At 30.9% G+C, this 19,303-nt stretch overlaps 2 protein-coding genes across 2 annotated transcripts; both read left to right on the top strand.

Moving 5' to 3' along the window:
• Positions 1 to 3,482: 3,482 nt before the first annotated feature.
• LOC111299759 (26S proteasome regulatory subunit 4 homolog A-like) lies at positions 3,483 to 7,394 on the top strand. The gene is made up of 6 exons (XM_022895197.2): positions 3,483 to 4,017; positions 4,669 to 4,914; positions 5,586 to 5,755; positions 5,825 to 6,041; positions 6,192 to 6,332; positions 7,093 to 7,394. Exons 1-6 carry the CDS (start codon positions 3,535 to 3,537, stop codon positions 7,174 to 7,176), a joined length of 1,341 nt encoding a protein of 446 aa, XP_022750932.2. The 5' UTR covers positions 3,483 to 3,534; the 3' UTR covers positions 7,177 to 7,394.
• Positions 7,395 to 7,827: 433 nt separating this feature from the next.
• PSAN (photosystem I reaction center subunit PSI-N, chloroplast, putative / PSI-N, putative (PSAN)) lies at positions 7,828 to 8,569 on the top strand. Its single transcript, XM_022895199.2, is given in 2 exon segments — positions 7,828 to 8,253; positions 8,360 to 8,569. Coding segments are annotated over 2 exon segments (468 nt in total). The 5' UTR covers positions 7,828 to 7,947; the 3' UTR covers positions 8,522 to 8,569.
• The last annotated feature ends 10,734 nt before the right edge of the window (positions 8,570 to 19,303 follow it).

Raw genomic sequence — 19,303 nt, 5'->3', positions numbered from 1 at the left:
TATTTCATAATTCCATCATCTATGGTGAGAATTTGTGAGTTTTAATTTACTATGTTTTATGTATTTTATAATTATATTATTTATGATGAGAATTTGTGAGATTTTTACTAGATAAAAAAAAGTTGTATGTACTAAATTTGAATTTGTGAGTGATTATGTTAAATTTGTTAATGCTTGCAATATATTTAGATTAGATAATGCAAGATTGAGGAAACAAGTGAACTCTGTATTCTGCGTGTACATGGGTCAGTCCATAATAATCTGGGCAAAAGGTAAATGGCACTCCTATTGCTATTAGTCATGTTGATGAACTGGGTGAATGTTGAATAGTGTATCATATCCAGCTTTAGCCTTTTCTTATTATTTATTGGCAATCTAAAACCTGATCATGCACTTCTGTTATTTTGTTGACGTTAAATGGTGTACATTCTTCTTTTGATAATGCTTAAGATGAGCTTCATTTATTTCCATATTTTTTAATAATAATACAACATTTTTAATAATAATATTCTCAAAATGGTTAGTTTATTGCAAAGAAAGTTTTCTTTAGAAGATTGGATAGAAAAATTTTTATTAGATATTGATATTTTTAGAAGTGCCTTGGTAGCAACATTTCTTGAGCTAGAGGTTACTGCGAGGTCTTGTAAGTGTTTCCTTAATGCCTCTTGTAAATGGATAAATATATACTTATACCTTTAACTGCAGCCTATTTTATAGTTAGAATTTGACTATAAATCCAAATAAAATTATGCTTTATGGTCTAAACGTGTTTGTCTGTTACAACATTCGACAACATGAATCAATCATATGTTGTTTCATCTAAAAATTTAAATTGGCAATAGATTGAATTCGGGTCAGTTCGAATTGGATTCGAGTAAATAATATTCTTACCGGGTTAGGGTCGGGTTTTTCAACTAGAACCTCCGAACAGGGGCAAGTTAGGCATCAGGTAAAAGTATTGAAGCTTTAAGTTGGAGGTGAGGAAAGCAAAAATTTGACCTACCCCACCCTGATGCCAACTCTATAAATACTAGCCTTTGCAACTCTCTAAACAATGTTAGCTTATAATTATTTTCGATAATCATAAGATTTTTCTTAAATGAAGCCTTTATCTCCATATATTGGAGCTCAATAAGGGAATTGATTTTATTACATGATAATTCAAAATCCCCTTGACATGATCCAAGACACTTTTTCAACTTTGTATGTGCACTCTCGATCGTAAATGAATTTTAAAAAGTATATTAATATGAATGTTATGTGATGAATTATGGAAATCAAAATAATTTTTCAAATGTAACAGAAATCATACCTATTTGTTGTAACATTACCAAAGTGCATTATTTTATCGATTTAAACAACGATAAATATATCCTTATACTTTGTCAACCATTATTCTTTCACATACTTAATTGTTGTTGGTTAAGTCTGGCAGTCAATTTTTAATGAACTTAGATGCCTTTGGTACTCATCATTGATAAAAGAGAATACAAAAATGCTCCACCCTTACATGAATGCCTCCCACTTCTTCTTACATTAAAAAAACTTCTTACAATTCACAAGCTCATTTCTTAAGATATGCAATCTGTACAAAAGATCTATTGTGTTGTGGAACACACTTTGTATTGCATTTATTAATGTCAAGTTTTTATACTAACAATAAATCTAGGAAATTTACTAGGAGACAATCAAACGTTTAACATACACATGTCTAACAATAATTGTCATACTACTTGACTTCCAAGAACATAAAAGCAACAAAAAATATCATCTCAATAGATGTCACACTAATAATCTTAAGTAATGAAAAATGATATCTTTTGATTTTATAAGTACAATCCATAATCAAAACACTTAAGAATGCATGCAACACGTCCTTAACACAGTCGCTTTTCTCATTACTTCTATGCCACTCTTTATATTTACAATTGTTCAACTTTTTCATCAGTTGTTGCATCTATGATTTACTAACTTTATCAAATAATCTATATCTCAGATGTCCATTATATATAGTCTTTATGGTACTAACATTCTTCTCATCATGTTGTTTTATGGTTAACAATATGTTTTTTGGTTTGACCATACTATTTCACATATCAATCACTATTGTATTTTCTTTATCAAACAATTGACCCGTAAATGAATGTCTCTTCTAAATGCTTTACTGATAAATGATTGTGAAACCTATATACTACTTTTACACCCCATTCATCGTTCGTTGCAAAATTCAACCTCATGTAACTCGAATAGGCAACCGCACTTCTTCGTTCTCGTTCTCTTACGCTGCATTTCTACATTTGCCTTATTCTTTTGCTGAATGTAGTTTTCACTTTACTCATATACCAATCTTGTTTTAGGTTTTCTCATTGGACCTCCTAAATCAGAGTTTTTAATAACAATATCAAAATCATAATCTTTTCCAACCTATCTACCCCATGAAATTAAGGCTTCCTTGCTACACAACATATTAAACTTATCACATTGTATATCTATATAAACTAGCATATGCCTCTGTATAATATAACTTTAAAAACATAATACATATATTTTAGTAAATGAAGAGTTGTAATCGTATCTTGTATCCAAATTGTACAGTGATTTATACTATTCTACAAGTATCATTTCAAAATTGCTTTACATATTGAAAAAAGTTTAAAAAATTAGAATGATCACATTATCGGATATACAAACTCGGTAAGTTTTGTATGTTACGGATTATACATATCTGATAAATTCTTTATGTTATCAGATATACGTATATGATAAGTTCTTTATGTTATCAGATATACGTATATGATAAGTTCTTTATGTTACCAAATATGCATATCCGATAATACATAATTATTTTCGAATATATATTTTTGATAATTTAAAATACTTGTCGGATATGTATATTTGGAAGTCACAATATGTTATTAGATATACATATCATGAATAATATTGGATATGCATATTTGGTATATTATTTTCTATTTATTTAGATGTACAAATTTGTAGTTCAAATTTAAGACAGGCTTATCTCATAATTTATTTGGCTTTTTTCATCCTCATCAATTTTTTTTTCTATTTGGCTATCCATTTTTACAATGTAAGATATAAGAAAAATAATTTTAATGAATTAAAGTTTAGGATTGAATTGTAAAAAAAAAAAATCACGAAAAAATATATATATATATATATATAAAATGAGCGAAGAAAAAACAAAAAAGTAATTTAATAAACAATAATTATATAATTTAACTTTAAAATAATTTTGTGAAAAAAAAGTGTGAAGAGTATTTAATGGGAGGCAAATAGATTCTCTTTTAATAAAAATTTTTTGAATATATATAAAAAAAAAAAATTTAAAAGCTCCTTATTTTTCATTATTTTTTATCATAAATATTTTGCATTATTTTTTATCATAAATATTTTGCATTTACCTTTGTACCCTCCTCGTTAGCATAATATAAATACGGTAACCTGATCCCAAAGCCAAACTTGAAGAAACCTTCAGCATTCTCTCTCTGGAGACCGAACTCAAAGGCTTAAAGCATGGGTCAAGGAACACCGGGCGGTATGAACAGGCAGGGCCATCCTGGGGACCGGAAAGGCGATGGCTCCGACAAGAAGGAAAAGAAGTTCGAGCCAGCCGCACCCCCAGCGAGGGTGGGTCGGAAGCAACGAAAACAAAAGGGTCCAGAAGCGGCAGCTCGGCTTCCAACGGTAACCCCACTGAGCAAGTGCAAGCTGCGGCTGTTAAAGCTGGAGCGGATAAAGGATTATTTACTTATGGAAGAAGAGTTCGTTGCTAACCAGGAAAGGCTAAAGCCCCAAGAAGAGAAAGCCGAGGAAGACCGATCTAAAGTCGATGATTTGAGAGGCTCCCCGATGAGTGTGGGCAATTTAGAGGAACTCATCGATGAGAATCACGCCATTGTTTCGTCGTCGGTTGGCCCTGAATACTATGTGGGCATTTTATCCTTTGTTGATAAAGACCAGCTGGAGCCTGGTTGTGCTATTTTGATGCACAATAAGGTAACTCAAGTAGAACTTTTTGAGCTGAATTGATGGATATGCAATTTATAGTCAATTCTAGGGAAATTTTTCCAAGATTTTATCTTTTATAGTAAGGTAATTAAAAGAAGTTTTACTTTTAGCTGAAAACCTTGCTGAATTTTATATGTGCTGAATATTTGAATATACATTTTGAGTCAAATTCTTGTGCAATTGTTAGATTAAGCTTAAAATTAGTGGTTGGACAATTATTATATAGGACAGAATTCATTTGAAAATTGTAGTAGTGGATGATTGGGTTTTAATCCTGATGATTTCTTACTCAAGATTAGAGCCCCTGGATGAGCTTTAAAGAATGGTTGTTTAATCGAGCTTCAACTCAACTATCCTTGAGCTCTCAACACACATGAGTTCTATGTAGAATTTGAACAAACAAGCTTATGCAGGATGGTTTTCGGTTATCAACTTGGCTTGTTTGCAATCTTAATTGGATCGCCTGACTTTGAATGGTATCTATATAAAATAAACTCTATTCTTGCATTTGGGGTTTCTGCATCTATTCTTTCGTTAGATTATTTAGCATTTTCTCAAATATATTATGGTTTGTCTTTCGCCAGTTCTATGTTCTTGGAAAGAAATGTTTATGCTTTCTTATTGTATATGGCCTCTCAGGTTCTTTCTGTAGTTGGACTTCTGCAAGATGAAGTTGATCCAATGGTATCCGTGATGAAGGTTGAAAAGGCTCCTTTGGAATCTTATGCCGATATAGGAGGATTGGATGCCCAGATACAGGAGATTAAAGAGGCAGTAGAGCTGCCTCTTACTCATCCTGAATTATATGAGGACATTGGTATAAGGCCTCCAAAAGGAGTTATTTTATATGGAGAGCCTGGGACAGGCAAGACCTTGCTTGCAAAGGTGTGTACTCTTATCTTTTACTGTTACAAAGTTCCAAAAATCAATAGAGGGGCCATTTATAAGACAAGTGAAGCCTAAAATTCCTAAAACATCAATTATGTATAATTTTATGGACAAGCATGTACAACATCCTTATAATTGATCTATAGTGGGAGCTTCCTTTCTTGGCTAGAATGTGACAATCTTTGCATGGACTTCATACCATCAGTGTCTCATATTTTTATGTCCATTGATGTTTCATGTTCAGTTCATTATTAATCTTCTCATAGAGTTATAATGGAAGGTCTTTGTGTGACTAGGTTTTGAATCTTTTACTACATTTATGAGCTTTATCCCCTTGTTAATTCTTTTTTCATGCTGAGTTATATTTACTGCATTGTTCATCATCTTAACATTGGCATTAGAAAATTCCTTCTTTGACTAGGTTATGAGGCAGAGATATGGTCACACATAGTAGAGAACAGAGATACTACATGAATGCGATTTTTGTTTTTGTGCTTAATTTGAGTTTGTTAGCGTTTAGGGAATAATTTTATGCTTGCTACTCATTTATCCCCCTTTATTTATTTTTGGTAATGGCTACTTGTTTGCACTCGTATGACATGCTTAGCTTTACTGGTTGGAACTGCTTTATCAATATAATTCTGAGCTTGTCGTGTCATCTTTTGCAGGCAGTTGCAAATTCTACATCAGCAACTTTCTTACGTGTTGTTGGCAGTGAATTGATTCAGAAATACTTGGGAGATGGTCCCAAATTGGTGAGGGAACTCTTCAGAGTTGCTGATGATCTCTCCCCTTCAATTGTCTTTATTGATGAAATAGATGCAGTTGGCACCAAGAGGTATATTAGTAAAACAGCTATGCCTTGATGGAAGTACACTTGGAATGTTTCTCACTAATATGCCCACAGGTATGATGCCCATTCTGGTGGTGAACGTGAAATTCAGAGGACCATGTTGGAGTTGCTGAACCAGTTAGATGGCTTTGATTCAAGAGGAGATGTCAAAGTGATTCTTGCAACAAATCGAATTGAAAGTCTTGATCCAGCTTTGCTTCGCCCTGGTCGAATTGATAGGAAGATTGAATTTCCTCTCCCTGACATCAAAACAAGGAGGCGCATTTTCCAGGTATGTATTGCATTGCATGATTGTGTTGAAGCTATACATTGAATTCATTTCTCTCTCTCTCTCTCTCTCTCTCATTTTTTCTATGTGGGTTGAGTCTATAAAGCTTGATTCATTATTATACTTAGACACATTTAAAATTGTGGATTGCAGATACATACATCAAGGATGACATTGGCTGATGACGTCAACTTGGAAGAATTTGTTATGACTAAAGATGAGTTCTCTGGAGCTGATATAAAAGCAATATGTACTGAAGCTGGTTTACTTGCTTTAAGGGAGCGACGCATGAAGGTGAGACATGAATTCTTAATGAAGAAATTCTGCACTTTTTTCTTATGAGGTGAAGGTATCTTAGTTACTAAATTCCAGATTGATAGCTAGTAGGGATGGAATTGTTGTAGAAATAGAGATATATATACATCAAATTCTCTTTTCTCTTTCAATTTTTCATAGGGTGCAATGAAATTTGCTAATTTTTTTCATTTGTTATTGTAAGACACAGAAAATAAAAGATTAAATACAGATATCTTATGTCATTTTATGTTCTTCGGAGTTGGGAATGTATATTGCAGAATGATGTACCTCCTGTAGTAGAAAAACAGAACATTTTTAGCATATCATTAACAGTTAAGCAATAAATATAAAATGAATTAATTGAAAAGAGTAGCAACGAGAAGTTCTGAGCTGCTAATTAAGATCCTTGTGAGACAGCCTTTAACTCCTTTATCTGCACTCCACAAGTGGAAGATGCCCCATTTTCTTCTATTTTAGGGTCGTTTCCTCGATAACCTGCTTATATTTTGGGCTTGTATTAGACTGCTGACGGTACTGTAATTCTGCCCAAGTAGTTAAAGGGATTTCTGATTTTTCTCCTTTGTTATGTAGAATCAGGCTGTTGATTGGTACCTGTAATTAGTAGTGTAATATCACTGTCGTTAGCACATGGTTGATGCCATTCACGTTGCTACTAGAGGTTTTACCTAAATCTAGACGTTCTTGGGTAATTGCCTGAATTAACTGTTTGATTTGTAAATCCCATCCCACGTTTCAGGTGACGCATGCAGACTTTAAAAAGGCCAAGGAAAAGGTGATGTTCAAGAAGAAAGAAGGGGTTCCCGAAGGTCTCTATATGTAGAAAAACTTGTTTTATATATGTTTTTGAAGATAGATATTCATGCTCTCGTCTTTCTGGATTTAAGTTATTGTCGCCAAAACCTTTTTTTTTTTTCTTGGAAACCATTTATTATGGAATGTTTTTCTATTTCCTAACTGATACCTGCAATTATGGAGCAGTATGAAATATGTCAATTGTCAATCTTTTTATATGACTGAACAGATTGATTGCTGTATTAATTTTAGGGGTTAAGGGAAAATACGTCACTCCATCGTGATTCAATGTTCCAATTTTATTAAATTGTCACTTATTTTCAATTTTACTGATTTTAGACAACAAAAACTTATAGAATTGAAACACATCACTGAATATTTTGTTAATGCAAATTATATTATTTTTTTAATTGACGTCATCTTCAAGCTGCCATGCTTGATGCAACGCCATTGAATTGCAGTAAAAATTTTGTTATCTGCCGAGTCTCTTGACTCCTAGCGAGGCAGAGAGATTAGAGATACCAAGCACAAATTTTAAGATCCCAAAGTGCAGCCAAAATTCAAGCTTGCCACAACTCTAATTGCAACAAAAATAGCATGAACAGTAAAGTTTTCCAGTGGGAGGCAATCTCACCTTATCTGCACTTCAACCACAATATTTTTATGCAATTCATCATCTCCTCTTGCCACATCACTCCTTATCAGATATCCCCGAGCACGAACCTATTATACTAAGAGACTTTGTGAAAAGGCCAATTAAACTCCATTTTCTATAGTAAACAAAGTCCATTTTGCAGCAATGGCAGCCATGGACTCCAGCGTTTTGGCATGCAACTATGCTATCTCAGGCAATGGATCATCTGAGCTTAATGCCAAGCTTTTTTCAGTGCCTTCAGTTGCTTCCCCAGTTGTCTCTGGTGGTCACAAGCTGCCTCTGATCAAAGCCCAGCAGGCTAAAGTTTCTGATTCCAAAGAATCACGTGCCGGTGATGGAAGAAGAGCTGCTATGGTCTATTTGGCAGCAACCCTTTTCACTGCAGCTGCTGCTTCTTCTGCAAATGCTGGGGTCATTGATGATTACCTTTAAAAGAGCAAAGCTAACAAGGTATGCTTTTGCTATGAAAACTAAGAAGATCAATCAACATGCTAGGAATTCTTGTAGACTAAGTTGGTGATCATTGGTATAAGGTCATTGGTCAATATTCCTGCAGGAATTGAATGCTAAGAAGAGGTTGGCCACAAGTGGAACAAGCTTTGCCAGAGCATTCACAGTTGAATTTGGCAGCTGCAAGTTCCCTGAGAACTTTACTGGCTGCCATGATCTTGCAAGCAAAAGGTTCAATTCTCACTTAACGCTTTTTTGCAAGTTTTAGTTGACTATTTCATGACGATATTTGGTTGAGCTTTTTTTTTTTTTTTTTTTTTTTGTTGTTGGTATTTTTGGATGAAGAAAGTACCATTCATGTCTGATGATTTGGCCTTGGAATGTGAAGGAAAGGACAAATACAATTGTGGTTCCAATGTTTTCTGGAAATCGTGAAGAGATCCAAATGTATTTTTCCCTTAAACCTTCGACCCTACCTCACCATGCATCTAATTTTCCCATTTTAAGAGACTTTCTTATCCATTTGTTTTCTTAAAAGGACGTCTGAGAATAAAAAAAAATTACAAGTACTGCAATTCACAATTTAGATCTACTGGTACCACCTTTCAAAAATAAATATATGAATCAGCTAAATTAAATTTCAAAATTAAAAAGAAGATAGATTAAGGATATTATAAGTTATACCCCACATAAAACAAAATTGAATTCATGTTCAAAAACATAATGAGTAAATGAATACTGTTAGATAATTATTATATACTCTTTTGAAATGTATGATTATAATTGACCTTCGGAACCATTCGACTGATCTTAAAAGTAGCATCACTGACTTAGAAAATACTCAGAAAATGTTATTACTACATGATGTTAAACAGAATAATGCTGCAGAAATTAGTTAAACATTTTCTACGATGAATCTTGCTCTTGCAGTACTGATACATGATGATACTTATTTTCATGTATTTTGCTTTGACGCCTCTGGCGTGTCCCCAACTTACCAATGTTCTAACTATTTGTTCCTTCGGCTTGTAGTTCAGATAACTGTTTAATTCATTTTGAATTATATCATTTCCTTGGAAAATGTTATACAACAATAAACTACATCTTATATCTTATAATTTTGAGATCGACTACGAAAGACAAAAAAAAAAATTATGTTAAATTTTAATTTTGAATCTTCTTACACTATTCATTTTTATATAAAAAAAATATTTTTCACCTACTTTCTTAACCTTCATATTATTTTTTATTACTTGTATCCACATCTTTCGTGATCTATCTTTAAAAGTTTTAGTCTCTTCAAAATCTAGAAACTCATTTTTCTTAACTAATGCACTAATAGAGCTACATTTTATATGTCCAAACCATCTCAAATGACTCTCTTTTCTTTAATTCGGATTACTCTTAATTTTCATTAAATCTTTTCATTTCTAATTTTGTCTTTTCTAATCTTACCATACATCCATCTTAGCATCCTTATCTCAACTACATTTATTTTCTTCTTATATTGTTTCTTGAGTTTGACACTCAATTTTATATAACAATACAGGTCTTATAATTGTTTTATACAACTTTACCTTTAACTTTAAAGGCATGTTACAATCACACAACACACCAACGCATTTCACCACTTCATCTGTCCTATTTGAATGCTATGATTTTTATTCTTTTCTATCTCAACATCGCTTTGAATAATTGATCTCATGTATAAAAAATGACTACTCTTTGATACTACGTCATCATTTATCTTAATCACACCAGCACTCACTTCCCTATGACTACTAAACTTACATTCTATATATTTAGTTTTAGATATATTCAATTTAAAATCTCTATACTCTAGTGTATACCTCAATAATTCTAATTTCACATTAAAATTATCAATAGTTTCAACAACTAAGATTATATCATCGGCAAATAACATACACCATGACAACTTGTCTTAGATATATCAAATGAAATCATTCATAACTAATGCAAAAAAAAAAAAAAAAAGACTTAGTGCTAAACCTTGACACAATCTTGAGGTAATGAGAAAGTTGTAAGTCAAACCCCCAATCATCCTAACATTCTTTACAACTCCTTAAAACATATCTTTAACTATTTTAATGTACTTTTAAAAGAACTCCTTTCTTCATTAAGAATCATAAAAGCATTTCTCGAAAACTATCATATGTTTTCTCTAAGTCGATAAGTATCATATGTAGATTTTTTTTTCACCAAAAAATCCTCCAACAAAAGCCTCAATAGGTGAATTGTCTCAGTTGTGGCACATCCTAACAAAAACCCAAATTGGTTTTCAAAAATAGTGACCTCATGTCGCAACCTATATTCAGTTACTTCTTCCTAAAGTTTCATAATATGACTCATAAGCTATATTCCTCAATAATTCAAACAATTTTGTATATCATCTTTATTCTTGTGTAAAGGCATTAGAGTACTCTTCCTTCATTCTTCTAACATCTTTTGAGTAAACCAAATGTTGTTGAAAAGATCTGTCAACCATTTTATCCTTATTTCACCAAAGCGTTTTCGAACTTCAATTAGAATTCCATCTAGTGCTATAACTCTCTTTATGTTCATCCTTTTCAAAGCGTCTTTAACCTCATACCTTTTAATATTACCTTTAAACATATAATTTATATCCTTAAAAAGTGTGTTAAACTTGTCGTGACATCTTGGGACCCGAAGATAACTAACCTGAAAGCTAGATGAGTAGGGAATTGAAAAATAGGGGCTAAAAATATTTTTGATAAAAACAAAACCAAGAGTCACCATTAATTTTTTTTAGGGTGTGATTGACCACCTAAAAATTTTGTCATTTTAATAAAACATTTAAAACATGTTTAAAGTTTTGTAAAAAGAACAAATTTACGATCTGCGAAAACAAAGTTTGGGTCTGTGAGTTGATTATGTATAGGGATGATTAACACCCCTACAGCACCTGTCGAAGGCGATACTAATTGATTGCATGCTATGCTTTAATTTTGATAAAAATGGTCATATTTGTCTTAATGTTTAAAGTTAATTCATTTTCTTTTTTTTTTTGAAAACAAAAATAAATCAAAATTAAAAAAAAAAAACTTTTGGATCAAGGTGAAAACACCTTAAATATTGAAATACTTCTTTCATTATCCTATAATTAGGTAGAGTTTTACAAATATCTCTAATTTAAAGATTTTCAAATTGCCCCACAAAGCTGATATAATACCTCTCATAAATAATAATCACCGAGAATCACTTATAGTTAAACCAAATCTCAATGATTATATTTATTTGAGATATTATCTTATTTTAAAATATTTTTACTTTCAAAAACATAATTTTGAAAACAAATGAATGAGATGCATAAATGTAATAAAATATGATGAATGCATGACAATATAACATGAACGGCAAAGTATGAATACGGATAATATAAAAATACAGGTGATGACAAGATAAAACGAAATGCTAATGAACGATTGGTTTTAAGATTTGAAGATTGGTTTGATGTCTAGGTTAGGATTTGGGGTTTGGTTTAGGGTTTAGGTTAGTTTGGGGTTTGGCGTTTAAGGTTTAATGAGAATTTAGGGTTTCAAGTTTTTAAGGTTTCATGAAAATGGACATGTGACAGCAAATTACAAAAATGACATTAATGAATGGATTTGCCAAAAGCATGACATGAGAAAAATAATTACAAAACAAAGTATTTACAAAACTAAATCACAAAAAGACATGCATGTAAAAACCAAAAAAAAAAAAAAGGATCAAACATAACAGACTTTTGAAATTGGTTTGAATGTTCCACCATTTGTTTATCATTCAAATCCAACCAAACAACTTTAAAAAATCACTCAAACGAACCATTAAAACAACATTTTTTTATTAGAAATTTAATTTATCCACTTGAAAACTTGAAAATTATAACTAACACACAATCCAACAATCATGAATAAAGTAACAAATGTTTACCAAAATAAGCATAAGGTTCGGCCTACAAGAAGAACACAATGGGCGAACCTTCCATGATGTTTCCTTAAACACATTTCCATTCCATTTCATCCAAATAAGCATTACTCACTCATCACATAAAGAGATTTGAGTCATGAGAATGCATTTATTAAGCATGGAGTAAGCTAAAATGACTAAGGAAATGAACAACTTGAATAGGAGCCAAACACCATCATATACCACAAAACTAAATCATAAACTAAACAAATAACAAGTGAAACATCAACCAAACAAACATAGGTAGCAAAACAAGCAAAGAAAACATTTAGAGAGAGCCAATAGGAGGTTTAGCTATGGTGAAAGAGGTTGGTTGAACCTCCAACTTGTTTTTTGAATGGTGGATTGTTTTGTTTTTGTTTGTTTTCTAGCTTCACTCCAACTATTAATTAGTTAGATGAAGTTTGATTCAAACTTTGAATAAGAAAATGAGCTAGAAACCTTCAAGAAAAACAACAAAGAAATGAATGAAACAAAATGAAAATGCAATGCAAAATGCGATGAGGATGTAAGAAATGCAAATATGGATGTTGAGAAATTATACCTTCAAGTCAACAAAGCACAAGGAATTTTTTTTCTTATTTTTTCCTCACAATTTTTTTCCTTTCTCTCCTTTGTTTTCTCATGAGCTCTCCTCTGGTGTTTTCAATGCAAAAAATGTCCTCCCTAATAGCCCTTGAAGAAGATAGAAAAAATATCCCATGCAATTGAATCTTAGCCTTAAAATCAAAAGTTCATCTAAAGGCTAAAATGTTTCCCTTGTTTTCGTTACAAGGAGCCAACTTTAGCTATTAGATCAAGATTCTCAATGTGATCCAACAACTTAGATTGTTCACTACAAAAGTTAGATTTTTAAAGCTTTTGGATCAAGTGAAAAGACCATTTTACCCATAATACAAAATTTTCAGTCTTTAAGCCATTTTCTTAGAAAATTTTCAGTATTTAAGCCATTTTCTTAGAAATCAATATTCTCGTATTTATTTTTGTGATTTTCAAATGCAAAAAATCATGAAATAATATGAAATTAAGATTTGACATTTTCATGAAAATCCAACCTTTGAAAAGTCAAATTACGAAATTACCCTAAAAAGTATTTTGATAATTTCATGCCTCTCGAGGTATTGCTATAATTTTGAATGCACCAAAATTCATCAAATATTATAAAAACATGATCTAAAAAGTTTTGCCAAAAATTGAACTCAAAAAAATTAAATTACAAAACTACCCTTAAAAATTAATTACAAAACTACCCTTAAAAGTTATTTTGATAATTTTATGCCTTTCGAGGTACAATCAAAATTTTTAAAATTTTAAAAATCATCAAATAATATCAAACCATGATCTAGAGTGTTTCACAACATTCTAACTTTGAAAAGTTTAAATTATGAAAATATCTTTAAGAGTATTTTGATAATTTCACATCTCTCAAGGTGTGATCTAAGTTTTCAATGCATCAAAAATTATTTTAAAAAAATCAATTCTGATTTAAAAATTTTCACTAAAATTTTACTTCGAAAATGTCAATTTATGAAAATACTTATAAAGGTATTTTAATAATTTTACACTTTTCGAAATATAATCAGACTTTTCAATGCTGTAAAGATCACAAATTTTAATTTTAAACCACATTGATTGCAATTGGGTTGTGAATTTTGAAGGTTGACCCGAGTTCTATTGTTTTGACCAAGTTTGATCAATTTAGATTTTGTTTGACTAATTTTGACTTTGTTTGACTTAGTTGACTCAATTTGACCAGATTTGATTAGAGTTGAGTTTAGGATATTATGGTCAAATTGGTTCAAATTTTGATTCTAAAAACTTGCCAAAATTAAAGAAATATTGGATTTGAACCGAGTCGAAATTTAAAGTGCTTCACAAATGGTCGAATTTTACTCAAATAAAATTAAGTGTCTACAACTACATCTTTTTGTATTTTTTAGAATAAAAAACAATACAAAGATCTAAGACACATATTTTGTCCGAGACCAAGGCTGAGGGGGTCTTGTTTATTTATTTGTTTTCATGTTGGAAGAGAAATTTTTTTTTTTTAAGAAGAGCTCCTATAAACATAGGTAGGTGACTTTAAAAGTCTTTTTGAAAATGGCTCTTATAAATATAGGCAAGTAACTTTAAAAATCTTTTTAAAAATGGCTCTCATAAAAATAGATAGGTGACTTTAAAAATCTCTTTTGGGAAAGGGCTTTTATAAACATAGGCAGGTGACTTTAAAAATAATTTTTAGAAAGGGCTCTTATAAACATAGGCAAGTAACTTTAAAAATCTTTTTGAAAAGGGCTAATCTAGTCTCAAAAAAGTTTGAAAAGTCTTATTTTGGAAGGTTGGGTTGGATAGGAAGCTCTGAAATAGATTTTGATATTCTTTAAAGGATTCTTTCTTTTTTTTTTTTTTTTTTTTACAAAAAGGGTTCATTATTCAAATGTACTTATTTTTTTCAGGATCAAATTCATTTTGTGTGCAATGTATATAATGAATGCAAGGAAAGTAGTATGGTTCCACATATCTCGTTCATATCATGCACTTGTACTTATGGAAACAATTTTCATGATCATAAATATTCTTTAAATTTACAGTTTTGGTTAAGTCATTAGTAATCAAATTAAACTCATCTTATTGAATCCTTTCTTTAATTCAAACATATCTGAACTCATCTTATTGAAGTTTTTCTTTAATTCAAGCATATCTTTTTCTTTTCAAATCTTTTTGTCTTAGTCTCTAGTGGTTATCTTATGAAATTCTACCAAAAGCATCTTTCTTCTTTTCCCTTATCCTTATCATTTGTCTTTTCTATTTTTCTTATTCATCAGTCCTCTTTTCCATTTCTCCATCATCATTATCCTTTTGTTCAGTCATCATTCATTTTTTCATCCAAGTTGATGTGCATCTTTTAATGTCATTTTCAGTCTTTTTATTTGTTTCCATTTTCCATAATTTCATTTTCATTTTCTTTCTACTTCATCTTTACTCTTTTTTTTAAAGCTCTATTTGTTTGTTTTAGTAATCCTAGAGCCTTATTTGTGTATGTTTCAAGTTTGATTATGAAAATTATCGTTCAATATCAACAAATCATGTTAAATGCAATTCTTTTTCTTTCAATTAATGATGAACAAAAAGGTTTGAATGAAAAAGCCAAAAAAGTATTCATTGAAGTTTCGGAGATTTAATTCAAAGTTGTGTGGCAAAAAAAGAATGAAGGTATAATTTTGCATAGGAAAAAAGCAGACAAATGAAATGGTAACAAGAAACTATTACCAAAATTGCCATATACTAAATATTAGGATAAATTCAAATCATTCGCTCTTAATATTCTTTCAAGAATCATGTCTCATTAATGGCTTTCAGTAATGCTAACTCATCAGATGGCAATCTTGCCCTCTAACCTATCAATCAATGATCTATCTTTCATTTTATCCATTGTAAATCATGGTGTTGCCTCCATTTTCTTTCTATTTCAAGCTCGGAGCCCAATTTTCTCATATTTCCTCCTTATACCTAAGCCCCTCTTTTAAGTTTTCAATTTAAATATTTTTCCCTAAAATCCAATTACCTTTTTTTGGGTTTTCAACCTGGATCCTCATTTTTTTCTTTTTTTTTCAACATATTATTTCTTGATAGCATATAAGTTTATAGGATTTGGCAATTAATCTCATCCATTTACGCCAAAATTAGGACGCTGCCAAAGAATGCCTTTTTTACCACAAATGGACTTTCCCAATTGAGTGTCCGTTTTCCTTTATTATCATGCTAATTAGGCAATATTCTTTTCACAACTAATTCCCTTCATGAAAGCATCTAGGCTTTATTTTCTTATCATGTGTCTATATCATTCTTTTCTAGTACATCTGGTCATGATTGAGTGTTGCAAGCTATTTTTTCTCAATCAAATTCAATTATTCATAACGATTGTGAACCCATTTAGCCTATTTCAATTGTACTTCCATCAAAACTCTTAAAAAAGAAATTTTTATTTTGACAGGTAAGATTGTTTCCATTCTATATACTAGAGAAAAAAGAGTTGCCTCAATAGAAGTGTGGACTGATGTTCTATATAGAAGTAGAGCAAACGGTAACTTCTTATACCAATCTTTATAAATCTCAATCAGTTTCTTCAATATCTTCTTGGTATTCTTATTAGTGGCCTCTACAGCCTCATTCATCTTTGAATGTAAGGTGTTGAATTACGATGGTTGATTTTGAATTAAGTGCATACTTCTTTCATCATCTTGTTATTCAAATTGCTGGCATTATTAGCGATGATCCTTTTAGGCAACCTATAATGGCAAATTATTTTCTTCTTCAAAAATTTACACACTATTGATCGGGTTATGTTGGCATATGATGTTACTTCTATCTATTTTGTAAAATAGTCATTAGCAATAAGGCTAAATTGGTGACCATTTGAAGCTTTCAAGGTGATGGGTCCAATCACATCTATTTCTTACATAAAAAAAAGTCATAGAGGTGCCAAAACATGTAATAGTGTATGAGGAACATAGATTTTATCTACGTAGTATAAGATATATAGCATCTTCTTACATAATTGATACAATCACGTTTTAGCATCAACCAGTCATAGCCGGCCCTCATTACTTGTCTAACCATCATGTGATCGTTGGCATGTGTCCCACATATCCCTTCATGTACTTTTTTGAGTATTTTTTTTTTTGCTTTTGCAACACACACATCTCAACAAACTTGATTCCAACTTTTTTTCTACCCAATCTTCTCAGAATTCTTTTATCATTCTCTGATGCATGTTTAGGATACTTATGGTACTTAAGCTATTGCATGATGTCAAGATACTAGGGCTATCCATTAACTTTTTTTTTACACTAACACAATGTGCTAGGGATTTAAGAGTATGTATCCTGATAGGTTGAATCTCAGTATTTGCATTCAGTTTGAATATTACTGGCAGTGTGGCAAGAGCATCAACTATCTAATTTTTTTTTCGAGGCACATTTTGGAACTGGGTGCCTTTAAATGACTTTATCAGTCTAGTAATAAATTTTTGGTATAAAATCAACTTCGAATCCCTTATTTTCCATTCACCTTTCAATTGATAAATTACCAATGTTGAATCTTTAAAGACTTTCAAAGTTTTGATTTTTCTATCCAAGGCCATTTGTAATCCCAAGATGCATGTTTCATATTCTTCTATGTTGTTAGTGCAATGAAAAGATAATCTTGTAGTGCTAGGGAAATATTCTCCTTCAAGAGATATTAATGTAGCTTAAATGTCGTGTTTTGAAGCATTTAATGCCCTATTAAAGAACATTTTTCATGTAATATTCTCAAATTCTTTTTATATTGATAGAATAGCCATCAGATCTTCATCTAAGAATTCAAATTACACTGGCTTAGAATCATCAGTAGCCCTGTCAACTAGAAAATCAGCTATGGTACTTTCATTAATAGCCTTTTGAACCACATATACAATATCATATTTAGAAAACATGACTTGCCACCTTATTATCCTTCGTGATAAGATTAGTTTTTCAAATATGTACTTGAAGGGATCTAATTTTGATATCAACTAGGTTGTATGATACAACATATATTACTTGAGCCGATAAGCAATCCATACCAAAGTGTAACATATTTTTTCAAGTTAGGAATACATGACTTCATAATTAGTAAATTTTTTGCTTAGGTAATAGATGGCCTATTTCTTCTTGCTTATTTCTTCTATTTGCCCTAATACACATCTCATAGAGGCTTCGTTCATAGTTAAGTATAATATCAAATGCTTTCGTACCACAAAGGGGCACTAGCATCGGTAGATTTATCAAATATTCTTTAATTTTGTTAAAAGCATCTTGGCATAGTACAATAATAGCCTCCACATGCATAAAAAAACTCAAACCTAAACTTAAAAATTTGAAACACAATATGATGACACGATACGAAAGCAATACTAATAAAAGATATAGAGATAACATGAATTAAAATTTTTAAAAAAATCATAAATAGACTTAATAAAATAAAATAAATTATATTTTATGTTTTTGTGTTGACATAAATGTGACACGTAATTTTCGTGTAAAACACGACATGAATACAATATTTTATATGACACGTGACACGAATTGCCAGGTCTACTCAAACTCGAGCATGGCTTACCATACCTCCATGATACACGACAAGTAGACAAAAACCATTTAACGCGCTTAACGCCATACAATGCATAATAAGAAACATGACTTGGCATATTTAGCAATAAGAAAAACTTTTTCACAAAAACCATATTTAATATTCAAAACAAAACTATGCATTCATGTATAGGCAAAAACAAAACTAGTGCATTCATGTATAGGCAAAAAAGGTAAATTTTAAATAAACAAGTTGAATTTGTACAATAAGCAAGCATATGGTCATTTACCATTCAACGCTTCTTTTTGTCCATTACTTGCCTAAACCTAAAATAAATCTTAACACAATCATCTAATTTGATCCTACATTAATTGAAATAACACAAAATCAAACCTAAATCTTCTTTAAATCGTAACAAAACATCTCTTAATAATTTTGAACTCCAATCGTAATAGTCAATTCGAACCCTTAAACCAATCATTATATCGTTAATTTACTTTCTAAATCGCAAGATTAATAATCTTAGTGCAAAATCCCTAAAATCTCAACCCTAATTTCTATTGTCATTCAGAGAATATCCATTCTCTAAAGCCTAAACCAAAACCAAAAGCCCAAACCTTTAAACATAATAACTCTAAAGCTAACGTGTACTATTTTTTGAGTTGGTCATGCCATTTTGTCTTTTTATTTGCCATGTAATTAAACCATTTCTAATGAGTTAAGTCACAATAGATAAAGTTACAATTTAATAGTACAATGATCTAAAAAAAAAAAAACAATTCAAACATTAGTGATTAAATTGAAAATTTTAATACTTTGTCACTATTTTAAAATGAACACATAGTTAAGTGACCATTTGTGTGATTTATCCTATAAATATTAAATAAAATAAAATAAACTCTAAATTAAATCCACTACTAACCAACTCCCTTGATAGATTATTTTTTAA

Source organism: Durio zibethinus, chromosome 18 (assembly GCF_047325235.1).
Source record: "Durio zibethinus cultivar Kanyao isolate XHJ-2024 chromosome 18, ASM4732523v1, whole genome shotgun sequence".
Classification (NCBI taxonomy): Eukaryota; Viridiplantae; Streptophyta; class Magnoliopsida; order Malvales; family Malvaceae; genus Durio; species Durio zibethinus.
The sequence above is the reverse complement of the archived record's forward strand: the minus strand, read 5'-3'. Positions and strand labels throughout refer to the sequence as shown.

What these genes read in the sequence shown, in the direction of transcription:
- LOC111299759 (XM_022895197.2), top strand. Translation starts at nt 3,535, where the DNA reads ATGGGTCAAGGAACACCGGGCGGTATGAACAGGCAGGGCCATCCTGGG. An exon ending in GCAAGACCTTGCTTGCAAAG is followed by an intron (nt 4,915 to 5,585) that starts GTGTGTACTCTT and finishes CATCTTTTGCAG; the next exon opens with GCAGTTGCAAATTCTACATC. An exon ending in GATGCAGTTGGCACCAAGAG is followed by an intron (nt 5,756 to 5,824) that starts GTATATTAGTAA and finishes ATATGCCCACAG; the next exon opens with GTATGATGCCCATTCTGGTG.